Source organism: Eublepharis macularius, chromosome 6 (assembly GCF_028583425.1).
Source record: "Eublepharis macularius isolate TG4126 chromosome 6, MPM_Emac_v1.0, whole genome shotgun sequence".
Classification (NCBI taxonomy): Eukaryota; Metazoa; Chordata; class Lepidosauria; order Squamata; family Eublepharidae; genus Eublepharis; species Eublepharis macularius.
In genome coordinates this window covers 101,149,645-101,162,198 of record NC_072795.1, presented here as the reverse complement: position 1 = coordinate 101,162,198, position 12,554 = coordinate 101,149,645, and the positions used below count along the sequence as shown (strand labels likewise).

Below are 12,554 nucleotides of genomic sequence, written 5' to 3'. Positions count from 1 at the left end.
CTTGTGCACAACCAAGAAGAACTTTGCTGAAGGGAATGACATTGCACATCAGCACTTTGATGAACCTTGTACAGGTGCTGTGATTAAAAAACACAATCCATCATGAACATCAGTCTTTCTGATGCAAAACTGTACTCCGTGTTCAGAGTGAGGCTGGAGGGGGTTAGAGAAAGGAAACTGAATTTATGAATTTCAAAACGGTCGTAGCTTTTGAGAAAACTACATCAACAAAATATATCAGGCAAGTATTAATTTATCTTAAGAATTATTCTCTAAAGGATGTCATCTCAATTGGTCTTCACAGTTTGCCTGACATTTTTACTGGACTGTGCCCTAAAGATAACCAAGAAGTGAAAGAAACTTTGTGTTTATGGTAAAACAGGTTCACACAGGCACCTGCTTTTTCCACTGGGAAAGAGGACTTAGATGTCCCAGAGATCGAGCTGATAGCCCTAACTGAGCATTTCTCCTCTTCAGCTAATTCCAGACATTCCTCTGTGCAGAACTAGTGTGATTCAGTATCATTCTAGGATCTGGGAGACCCATGAACTTTGCTGGGTAAACCTGGGCCATCACACTTTCTCAAACTAACCTACCTCACAGGGTTGTTATGAGGATAAAACAGAGAAGAGGACCCCACACTGAGCTCCTTAGAAGAAGGGAGGTATAAAAATGTACCAAACAAACAAAAATAAACTGAAGGACCATGCGTGCACATGTGTACAATTACCACCCTTGAGCAAGAAAGCCTATGAATTGTTTCTGCTTTATTATTTCCTCAAGTAGTTTGTGAAGTTAGTTCAATATCCTGCTCAAAATAATAATAGTAACAAGAAGAAGAAGAAGAAGAAGTTGATTTAAATACCACCCTTCAGGACAACTTAACACCCACGCAGAACAGTTTACAAAGAATGTTGTTATTATCCCCACAATAATTACCCTGTGAGGTGGGTAGGGCTGAGAGAGCTCCGAAAAGCTGTGGCTGACCCAAGGTCACCCAGCTGGTTTCAAGTGGTGGAGTGGGAAATCAAACCTGGTACCATAACCACTACACCAAACTACAAAACAGTATTCCATAGAAAGAAAGGGGAAAAAACACTGAAGACGGAGCACAGTGATTCTTCATATGAACAGAACATTAGAACCTAGCAAGCCTTCAGATAAGTGTCAGAAAGATGCATCAGGAAATACTGACCAAACAGATGTCTCACAGTATCATCCTGCAAAACTATTCCATTATATAAGGAAGAGAGGCGTGCTTCGGGCAGGATGAAGGAAGACGAGCATCACTATCAACTCTCCTGAAGTCATTCTAGCCACTAAAGAGATGCTCTTCTCTTCAAGGATCTGCCCACATGATAGTGTAGCAAAGAATAATAATTAGAACTAACTTGCCCCGCTTGCTTCACAAAAAACAATACACTGATGCATACTATAAACCGCATCTTTAGGTTCAAGATGTTATAGTTTAAAACAACCACAATAGGGCTCAAAGGGATCACCTTTCCAAGAAGCTGATTTACAAGTCCAGTGAGTACGCAAGTGGCTAGACACACCCACTGACTCTGACAGTTCCAAAAATACAAAGGTCTGTATGATCCCACATCACCCCTCAAACATAAAAACCTATGCTCTTTCCCATAAAATGCACAATTATTTTATACAGATGAAGAAACCAGGGCCTGTTCGCCTTTTGAATGTCAAAAGGAAAATAGGGAGTGGGGAGTCCTGGACTCATAAAACTGCTTTCTCCTTCACTCTCCCCTCTCCCCAGTTTTCTCACTGATAAAACAATAGAGGAATTCTCATGCAGTTCATTTGGCCCTTCTGTGGAATTTTCTAAAACTTTGGCATTCCTCTTCTTCTGACAACTCGAAAAAACCAAGAGCCTGAAACGCCCAAAGCCATACCCAGCAGACAAGCGCTTTGTCTCTGGCAGCAGGGGCCCATCAGCCTCTTGACAGCTGCCTGCCTCCAGAGAGCTGCCGCAGGAGGGCAAAGACCCCCTTTTCAGAAGACCCTGCAGAGGACACCAAAGGAAGGTTCCTCAGGAAACTGCTCCAACGCAAGTGTGAGGCTTGCAACCAAGGCAGGACGCCGAAGCAGGGCCAGCATTATGTGGGGAAGGGCAAGGGAGGCGGTAAAAGGCAAGGGGGACTCCCTCCCCTCCCTTCAGCTTAGCACGGCAGGGGCGCCTCTCCGCAGGGGTCGCTCCCCGCAGTCAACCTGCGTGCGCCTTGGGAGGAGCTGTCATTTCTCCCCGCAGGTCCGCCAACTCTGAGGCGGGAGAAATTACAGGGGGGGCACGCGCAGCCCCTCCTCCGGCCGACTAGCGGGGCGCCCCCTCCTTCCCCGGCGGACTCACCTCAGGGTGGGTCCCACGCAGGCCGTGTCGGTGCTCTCAATCTCCTGCAGGATCCGCTCATGCTCGGGCAGGCTCTCCGCCATCTTGGATGGGAGGGCGCAGGGCAGGAGCGCAGCGAGAGAAAGGCAGGGAGGGAAGGGGTGGGGCCGGCGGCTCGCTCTGGAGCCAGGCCAGCCAATGAGCGGGCGAACGAACAGGCCCCGTCGCCGGCCCTGGGAAGCCCTCGCGGGGTTCGGGGCGGAGGCGCTGATCCAGACACGGCTCAGGCGCTCCGGGCGGAGCCGGAGAAGCAGCCGAGATAGCCGGGGTGTGGGTGGGGCTTGTTCCCATTCCTAGTCAGGCGGCGATCTGCCAGGCGCGCCCAGCACGGTGGTTTCATCTGGAACTGGGGACGCCTCATTTCGTGGCATCCCGCGGCTCCCCTAGCTTACGCCGGTTTGCTGGGAAAGGCGTCTCGTTGAGTTCCCCGCCTCGTTCCGAATTGTACATCAGCTTGCATTTTTTTCCTCTCTGCAGCGTTAGGAACTCCCCAGGCCCACTGGAATCAACGGGCTTGGGGTGCTCCTGGCAGACCTCTAAAACCAAAGGCGTGCGGGTGTTCGAATTTTTCTGGAAGATTATCTGAAAGTGGGAGGAGGGTTGGCCGCGGTGATGAACATCCCGATCCCACGCAAGCTTACTCAGAAGGAAACGTCACTGAGCAATACTTGCAGGTAAATCGTAGTTCTCGTGTTTTACGGCTGAGCATCTGCAGGGAAAAGGCTTCGGGGACGAAGCCCAGGGCTGGCTCGATCTCCAGAAGTGCTAGTAAGAAAGCTAGATTTGTGTCTAGCTGCCTCACAGCCTCAGGACTTTCTTTTTAGCCCCAAGGTGATGCTGGATCTGCTAGTTGACCTCGCGAAACGTTTTATTTAGAAAAGAATTGTATCTAATTTTGGTTTATCACAAACCTATATTATAAACACTATCGGGGGGGGGGGTTGGGGTCAGGGGTACAAGCAGCACCTCTTGGGCTCTTGGGCTGAGAGGGAAGAACATCATGAGTACCAGCACCTCTTTTGTTTTTGAGGGAAAAAACACCGAACAGTATTCATCATAATACATTTTAATCATAACAACAACATATTATAATACGTTTTAGAGGATGTTTGTCTCCCTACACCTATCAGGTCATCATTGTTGAGGTTTTATGCAAGATCTTATTCTGTTACATTTGGAGGAGTTTGCGTAGATGGCTACAGCTGAGTATAATCGCAACATAGAGAAGAAACCACAGATGGTTTGCATGTACCACAGTCATCAAACACTGCAGTGGTGCAGTATCCGAACAGTACTTGTCAATGGATATTGTTCACACACAGCTGCAGGTGTGGATTAATATGTGGATTAATCTGGAAGGGGTAAAATAGTAATCGACCACTTCTGAGACTGCAGGATGCCTCCCCCACATCTGAGGAGGTTTCCAGAGAAGCTTAAGCTTTAGTGCTTTTTTAAAAAAAATCATTTCTGTGGACTTGTGGGCAAAAGAAGGAGCAGTCTTTATTTAATTTACTAGACATACTTCAACTAAAAAAACTATAAAAGCAATATACTAAAAGGAAGACTGGATTAACATGAGTTGAGATTCGTGCTCTCGCCTAACATGGTAGAATAGCTGGATCTTGGGGAGGGGGCTTGGTTTTTCCAGGTTCTCTGGAATATGGTTGGAGCTACCTGCAGTCCCCTTAGGTAGAACGGTTGGATGTTACACAGTCAAGGAAGACACATGCTCCTGGCCCCTCAGGGAAAAAAAGCCCGCCTTCACGTGAGTTTCGGGCAGAACGAGCCCTCTTGCCTCCTGTGGAAGATTAAAAAGAAGGAAAAAGCAATTGGCTTTAAGAGACACAAGTTGATGATCTGGTCTCCAAAGGTATCCTTACTCTCAAAGGCACTGATGCTGTGGAAAAGGCCTTTTCAGTCATTACAGTGTTGGGATTCCTTTCTTACATGCCAGGAGAGTGTACTGGCCAGGATCCTGAACACAGTTGTGGCCTTTTTTGCTATGGTAGGTGTAGGATTCTGATCCTGTGTACCAAAATATGTATGTTGCCCTAGTCATGCATAATGGCAACCGTGCATACTGAGAGAATCACGCATCCTGTGCTCATCCAAAATCATAATGACTGAAAGAGCTAAAGTAAGTTAAATCTGTAATTTTAGAACTCCTCAGCCCCTTAGCAGAATTGAGCCATGTCAAGATCTTAGCTCCTTCCTTGGACTTTTCCTCTCCAGAGGCAATTGCTGTGCTTCTTGGCTGTCAGTCTTGAGTTACTTTCCCAATGACCTAACACAAATGGTGCTGTTCTATACTATGTCTCTGTTCAAACTTATTCTTGATGCAATGAGACAGAGCAGTTCCATTGGAGGGGGGATTTTTCCTGGAGATCAGATATCCATGTTCAGGAACAATGACTCCCACTGGAGTCAGGTGGGAGACAGGGCAACAGCAGTGTGATGTACTTTTAGAACTTATGAAGAAGCTGATGGTCTCCAGAGTACCCTCCAATGTGTGGTACTCAAAACCAAACTGCCCACAACTCAGTTGTACAATTGCAACTAGCAAATCAAGCATGCACATTGGTGACAGGGTTTCCACATGGGAGTTTTCTGTACATTTTCCTCCATCAGCCCCTCGCAGCTACCATTTTCTCTGTGTTTTCCTTCTTCACACCAATGAAGGGCTTTTAAAAAAAACTGCAATTGTTACAGCACTATAGTATTATACTGCTATTTAAAAAGAAAAAAACCCTCTTGTGGCATGGTGAGGAAAATGACACCCAAGACGGGCTGATAGAAGAAAAATGGCACTCATTTGTCTAGAACTTTTACAGGGTGAAAATGTGCACCTTGCTGTCCAGATAGCGTAACAACATGCTTGGACTATGCTCCATCCACAAAGGTCAGAGTAGAGCATTTTTGGGAAGAAGCTTTTCGGGGAAGGAAAAAGATGATCAGAGCACAAGTAGAATACAATGTCATGCAGATGCTCCAAAGAGGAGTGTTCCAGTTTGGAAGCCAAAGCAGAGAAAACCCTTTGTGTGGAAATAGCCAATACAAGTAGGGAAATGGCCAGACAGCTCTTCTTAGAATCCACAAAAAAACCCAGACCACTTCAATGACCAATGAAAAGATTTTGTGCTGAAACCTATCCATGCAAGCCTCTTTGGTTATTTGGTCAATATACTCTCCTTTTTGGACAATGTCCCTCTCACATTATTTGTCAATTTACCCTGCTCTTTTCTCCCAGTTATTACAGGGTATACTTAATTTTTTAATTTTAATCCTTTACAATAAAATTAAAGAATGGGGTTATCCCACACAGGTTTCAAGTAGTTAATGTCCAGTTGCACATCTCTAGTGGATCCCCTGGACATTCAAAGTACATGTGGGAAGGGGTGATCTGTGGATACTGGATTCCCCCTGCTTGACCTTTCTGAGAGAAGGTTGTTGAGTGTAGATTTTGCCACTAAAGAGGACTGAATAAACTTTTTTTTCTCTTCAGAAAGGATGTACCTCAAAAGAAGATTCTATAAACTTTTATAAATATTTGCCCTAAAAGAGGATGGCTTTAGAAGGAACTTCTGTTTCAAAAAAGCCATGCAGCTATTCCACTTGACCCAGCCACACTTTCTATTTATTTATTGTCTGCCTTTCTCATAGAGACTCAAGGCAGGTAACAGATTGAAAGACAAAGCAATAAGAACAGTATAATACGTCAAAATAAACAATGCAGTAAAACATTGCAATACATACTACAAACAATGCCAACAAAAACACCTGGATTACAAAATTATAAAACAATGCAATGTAAACAACTAATAAAATAAGCAATAAAAGTGCCTACCATTTTCAGAAACATTCAGATTCCTATTCACTTCCTGCAAGGATATGAACAATGGCTGCTTCTAATAGGAGGTGTAAAATATCCTTTCCACTATGACAGCAGCAGCAAGTGAAGTGGGAGCAAGTGACACGCCATCCCTGCCCCATTTGTGGCACCTCCCCTTTCCTTTTGTCATACTAAACCTCCCTCCTTTCATCACACAGCCTGTTAGCCCCCTCTTTTCCCCTTTGCAGCCAAGCCTTTGAAAGGGGGGGGGGAGCAATACTCAACTCCAACCCTTTTCTCCACTCCAGATTGGCTGCAGGCAGAGATTCCACATGGAAGTTCTGCTTGCAGCCATGAACATCTACTCCGTTTCCGTGTTCGAATCAAAAGAGGTTTTCCTTTGATCTGGTTTAAGCAGGGAAGCCATGGGAGTTCCACAAGTCATGTTCAGTGTGGAAACACCCCAAAATGTGGGGCTGTGCATCTCTCCATGCAGGGTAAAATTCCCATGTGGCAGCAGACTGCAACAGCCCATTTCCAGGCTTTTTGGGTAGCTAATGCAATGTTGTGGAAGTGTTTTCCAGAGGACATAAGAGTAACATCATTTCAGCAGTTTCAGAGAAGATGCAGGACTTGAACTTTTTAGAAGGGCTTTTGGTTCACTGGGTGAGTGGTTTTTAACACTCTTTTATCCAGCAATTTGCTGAGATAAAGGTGGGTTTATAAATGTTTTAAATAAATAAATTCCTTTCCTGAAAGAGCAACTTGTCCTTCTAAAGGACAGCAGTGGAAGGAACAAAGGAAATACGGAACCACCCCCCCCCACCCACCCACCCCCGTAAGGAGGACTGTGGCATAGCCAGTGGGAAATTGGAGTGAATACATGCCAGGGAGTTCTGCCAACGTGGGTCCGGTTCCCTTCCGGCCATTCTTCCCCTTGCCAGGTGGACATATCAGGAAGGGGCCATGGCCTTTCTGACCATATCACCCACGTGCCTCCACAGCTCAGTTGGCATGTGGGGATGTAGAATTTTGGAGATCTCTCCCACACAAGTGTCTGATCTTGGGGGGGGTGGGCTAAGCACCACTTTTTAAAGAGGTAACTTGAGTCCCTGTACATATGATGGCAAGAGAAAATAGGAGGAACATTAAAGTAGATGGGGGGGGGAATGCCAAAGAGCTTGCATGCTGGCAGAAACACACTACTAGTGCAATCCTAAGAGTACTTTCCTGAAAGTAAGCCCCATTGAGTAGACCTGAGTAGAATTCTGACTAGTTTTTTCTTAGGGTTGCTATCTATGGGGTTAAGGCATGTTTTACTTTGCTGGTCTATGGCTGTGAGGAACCTTCTATTCTACACTTTTCTCTCTGTGGGAAGGAAAGTTCTATCCTTAGAGCCTGTCCTTATTCCTGCAACATTATTCTGCTAGTTAGAAATGAAAATGTATATAAAAATGGCTACCGGCTTTATTTATGCAATGGAGTGATACATGCATATTACTGGGAACATTAAAAGGACTGTTAAAACTGTGACTTCACATTATCTCTAGCATAATCATCTTTGTAAACTGACACCCACATGCAGCCATGCTATTTTAAAATACTTTGGCAGATTCTAAAAATAAATTTGAACATGATACCTTGTAATCTTATATGGTATTTTCCTTCTCTTTTCATTTACCTATTAATATATTTTATTATATTGAAAGCAAACTTGCTATTACCCTAATGCCAGTACTTCATTAACTAACCTTTTTCTAAAAGCAGGTATACTTTGAATAGTCAGAGGTATATTGGTATGTATATGAAATACACACCCACACATGCACATCTATCACCTCATTCTTAATATTACGATAGACTCCAAACAGAGATTTAAGAGTGATCAATTCACATATCACAGATGACAAATGCTCATTAACAAAGAAAATACTTCTCAGCCAGACCCCAAAATAGACAGAATAACTCAATGGAAGACACAGAAGACTGTTTTACGAAAAAAAGCATTTCTTGAAATGTAGAAGATGAAATCTGAAATACAATGACTTCTTTAAATTTAGAGAATCAGTCTCTTGATTACTTTAGGAACAGAAGTCAGAAAAAAACCATGTTTAATATCTCTGTATTTTATAAATTAAAAAATCCCCAGCAATAGAATAAAGAATAGACAGTATGAAATACATTCCATGCAACATGATACTTACCCTAAAGTGATTCCTAGAGGCAGCTCCAAGTACTTAATCTCTCCAAGGACAGTTTCGTATATGTTATCTTTATTTTCTTCTGCATAAAATCCTGCAACATTTGGGGTATTTGTCTCCATGGTCAAATATTAAATTTGTCCTGCATTAATGAAGGAGTTCTCTTATTCGAGTCATCTGGATGAAAGATCCTCCCCACAGCAAAATTAGCAGATAGAAAACAAACCCTGGTTTAACCTCGGGACTCCTGAAGACTGCCCACAAGTGTTATGCAGCTGTTGTTTTCCTGCTTGCTTTGGTAACCTTTTGCTGATGAGCCTAGGCGGTCGCGCTACAAGTGACGAATGACACTTGCCTGGCAAGTGAACAGACTCACGTGTATTCCTCCCTGTTCACTTGCCATTCACTTGTGCTTCACTTGATCAAGTAGAGAGCAAGTGAATGGCAAGTGAACAGGGAGGAATACATGTGAGTCTGTTCACTTGCCAGGCAAGTGTCATTCGTCACTTGTCGTGCGACCCTAGATTCAGTTGCCTTTTTGATGCCAGAGTTATTTAATGCAGACTTATCTCAATATAACAGAGAATGTGCTGATTAAAAATCCATAATATCTGTAACATCCATAGCACCAAAATGTATCTATAGGATGAGGGGGGGACACAAGACCCTTTTAAAGTAATTAAGTTCTTTGCCTTGACATCAGGTTCTGAATTCCCTCTGCCAAATGGGACAATGATGTCACATTTTCCTCACTTAGTATTTTTTTCTGTTCCATTCAGAAAAGTCCCTGCAAATCAAGAAAATAGATAATACTGGGGAAAGTGCTACAAAAAGTATAAAGTTGCACATTTGTTGCTCTGGTACCTCCCAAAATGATCTTGGCAATGTATTTTAATAACAGTGATATTCAAAATGTGTTATTGGGGGTTTTGTGTTTCTGACATTCATTTATACTAGAAGCCAAAAATGGTTATCACATAGTATTCACCTGGCAACCTCTCAGAACCCTTCTGGCTTCTAGACACTGTTTTCATGTTAGACTACAAGCAACGATGAGGAACATAGCTCTGACTCCCAAAAGCTTACATTCTGAAAACCCTGTTGATCTCTAAGGTGCCACTGGACTCAAATCCTGCTGTTCTACTGCAAACCAACACAACTACCCACCTACACCATTTTCTTTTTCATTTGGCATACCATTTCTACCTACCCTTTTTGCATTGTTACTAATTTTTGTAATCCTAGTCCTGTTGCATTGCTTTATAGATGTCTCACGCTATCTGATTCCATTGTAATCTGCTGTCAGTCCTTGGCAGTTCAATCCCAAAGCCCCTTACAAGCAAGCACGCAGGTGTCTTGGTTAAGGTAACTTTATTAAAGCTCTATCAGTACAAGATCTTTAAGATAGTCGTTGACAGAAGTGATCAGTCAAACATAGGCTAACTAGATATAGGTAGATTTTCCTGCCCTGGGGTCCATTGCATTCTGGCGCGAACATCCCAGAGTTTTGCGAGAATTGATAAGAGCATTTTAGACACAGCACAGCGTTCGGTCATTTTTGTCTGTGAGAATGGTTACAAGTTTCATTACACATCTGGCCTTCAAGGCCATTCACTGCTAAAAATGAAAGTACATAGTTATAACTGATAACCCATCCCTCCTCCGTCCAGCACAGTGCTCATTAATAACTCAGTATAGCCAGCAAAACACCTAAACATTAATGGCACCTAAACATTAATGTATGCGTTCCTGACATCTGCCTTGAGTCTCCGTGAGAAAGGCAGGCTATAACTAAAGGAAGTAAATACATAAATAAAATAGCACAGTGGGACCAAAATGTCCCCAGAAGCAATATGTTGCATTTACCCCACCCCCTTAAAAATGGCCGTCCTTAATCAATTAATCTACTACAGCAGAAATCCAATGTGCATTTTCATAGGAGTAAGCCACAGTGAACTAATTGGAATTCTTCCAAGAAAACATGCGTGGAACTTGACTATAAAGCTTTATTGATAGGTGAAATAAAGGTTGTTCAAGGTGTCACTGGACTTTTATTTTGCTACAATGAACTAACATGGCTACCCCTTTGCAAACACCAAAGGCCACACTTGCCAACCCCTACTAGTCCAATAGCAGACAATGGTAGACTTGACATAGGCCAGATCAATGGCTTGGACTGCTAAACTTACGTGCATCGAAGTGGTCTGTTTAGCCAACCTCCTTTTCTTGCACTTCAGTTCTATAATCACTAGAGGAGCTACCATGTGAAGTGACAACAGAGTACAATAAAATCCAAATTTTTAATCTTAGCAGCAAACACTTATTCAGCTATTTATGCAATTTGCAGTCAATGAGCTGCATCAGTTAATGTTGGTTTCAGTAATCAGAGGCACTACTTCTTTTGTGCAGATAGAATGGCCTCTTAAATCATTAACCGAGACAACGTGCTTGTGACTGATCCATCCAGCCTCTGGATGTCACACAAACACAGATGAAAGGATACCTTTAAACTACCTATTGCAGCCGTAACATTACATACATAAACAAAAGATTAGCTATTAATTTCAAGGTGATTGAAAATGCTTTGCAGAATTATTAACTCTGAACAAAATAATTAATAATCAAGGGCATGATTTGGTCCTTATGAATAAAGATCAGGAAAGACAGGTGTGTAGTGTTACCCTGGTACTGTGCCAGTCACAGGGAATGTGGCATTGTAAGGTTCCCTGGGGAGTTAGGGAGACTGGGTCCAGAATAGGTTCACTAGCATGTAGCATGCAGTTGCATTCCCAGGCCTATCGGATCTCATTTCAGCCAGTAATTCCTTCACCCCTTTATGTAAGAGATGCCATTGCCTTGGTAGGGAGGGCTTGTGGCTCAGTGATGGAGCATCTGCTTGGCATGCAGAGGTCCAGCCAATACAGAGGTTCAATCCCAGGCATCTCCAGTGAAAAAGATCAGATAGTAAGTGATGGAAAAGGACCTTTACCTGAGACTCTGGAGAATTGCGTCCAGTCTGAGTAAACAACACTGGCCTTGATGGTCTGATTCAGTAAAGAGCAGCTTTGTATATGGCATGTGCTCATGTGGCATAGGCTGGCACAGCATGACTCCTTAATACAGGATGATTCCTGCAGTTCCCTGGTCCTTCGGGAAAGAAGGAAGTAGGCACTGTAAAACAGATTGAAGGGTTTCGGTGACTTTGAGAAATTGGTTCTGTTTCCCTTTTCTTTCTTGGAAGTTTTTCTAGTTTTATTCCATAGTGTTTTAATTAAGATTTTAAAATGGCAGTTTGTGACTGTCTGGCAATGCTTTTCCACCACCCTCACCAACACTGCAACAACAAGTACCTTTCCCATGCCATGCACAACCTTCTCTGTCTGCATCTCAGCTAGAGGTGCCTCACGGGTTATTGCCAGTGCCCGTGTCCCATCCCTGACTCACCTGCCTCCTGCAGCAGTACAGGCAGCCCACCCTCAGCCAGGTCCACAGGAGTACTTTGGCAGCCAGGACAGGCAAACAGGCCACCATGGGAGCACCGGGGAAGGTTCAGCAGTGGCAAGGGCAAGCCAGGCAGAGGGTGGAGCAAATACTCCACCCTGGACTGAGATGTGGTAGGAGGGGCCAGGGAATGTCAGAAGCTGCTCAGCCCTCCTACTGGCTAGGGAAGCTGGGTGGGGGTTGAGAGGAAACCAAGGGAGGTGGGAAAAGGGAATCCTTTAAAAGCAGGTTCCTGTGACAACCAAGGAGGAAGACAATGGAAGAGAGAGTTGGGCTGTGCTGTTGGTCTCCAGGGCAGGAGAAGAAACATGGTGGTACAACCCCCTTCCCTACCCACCTGAGAACACCTGCCTTTGACAGCTGGCTGGCCAGCTGACATTGAGATGCAATATTAGTGAAGAAAAAGCCTTACTGGGTTTTTTTAAAACCCGCAGCAACAAAACCGGGCTACATATTTTCTTACACCAGGTAACTCAGGACTGTGTAATCTCCAAGTCCATGTATACTTTGTACTTAAAGAGATATAAAGGCAGCCTAAACCCTGTGAATCTGCACTGCTCAAATCTGTATTCTGTAGGAGACATAGCAAATCAGAGTAATTCAGCAGTGGAATTGGCTG

At 43.9% G+C, this 12,554-nt stretch overlaps 1 protein-coding gene across 5 annotated transcripts in view; it reads right to left on the bottom strand.

Moving 5' to 3' along the window:
- The window catches only part of EXOC6 (exocyst complex component 6), a 123,053-nt gene extending 114,437 nt beyond the window's left edge, over positions 1–8,616 (bottom strand). For 4 of the 5 annotated variants that reach the window (XM_054983534.1, XM_054983535.1, XM_054983536.1 and 1 more), the window contains exon 1: positions 8,438–8,616. In XM_054983534.1, coding sequence (XP_054839509.1) covers positions 8,438–8,556 — 119 coding nt within the window. In that variant the 5' untranslated portion in view covers positions 8,557–8,616. Of the gene's footprint in view, positions 1–2,365; positions 2,455–8,437 lie in introns of those variants that run through there. The other variant, XM_054983538.1, reaches the window with a different exon arrangement.
- Between the last annotated feature and the right edge of the window lie 3,938 nt (positions 8,617–12,554).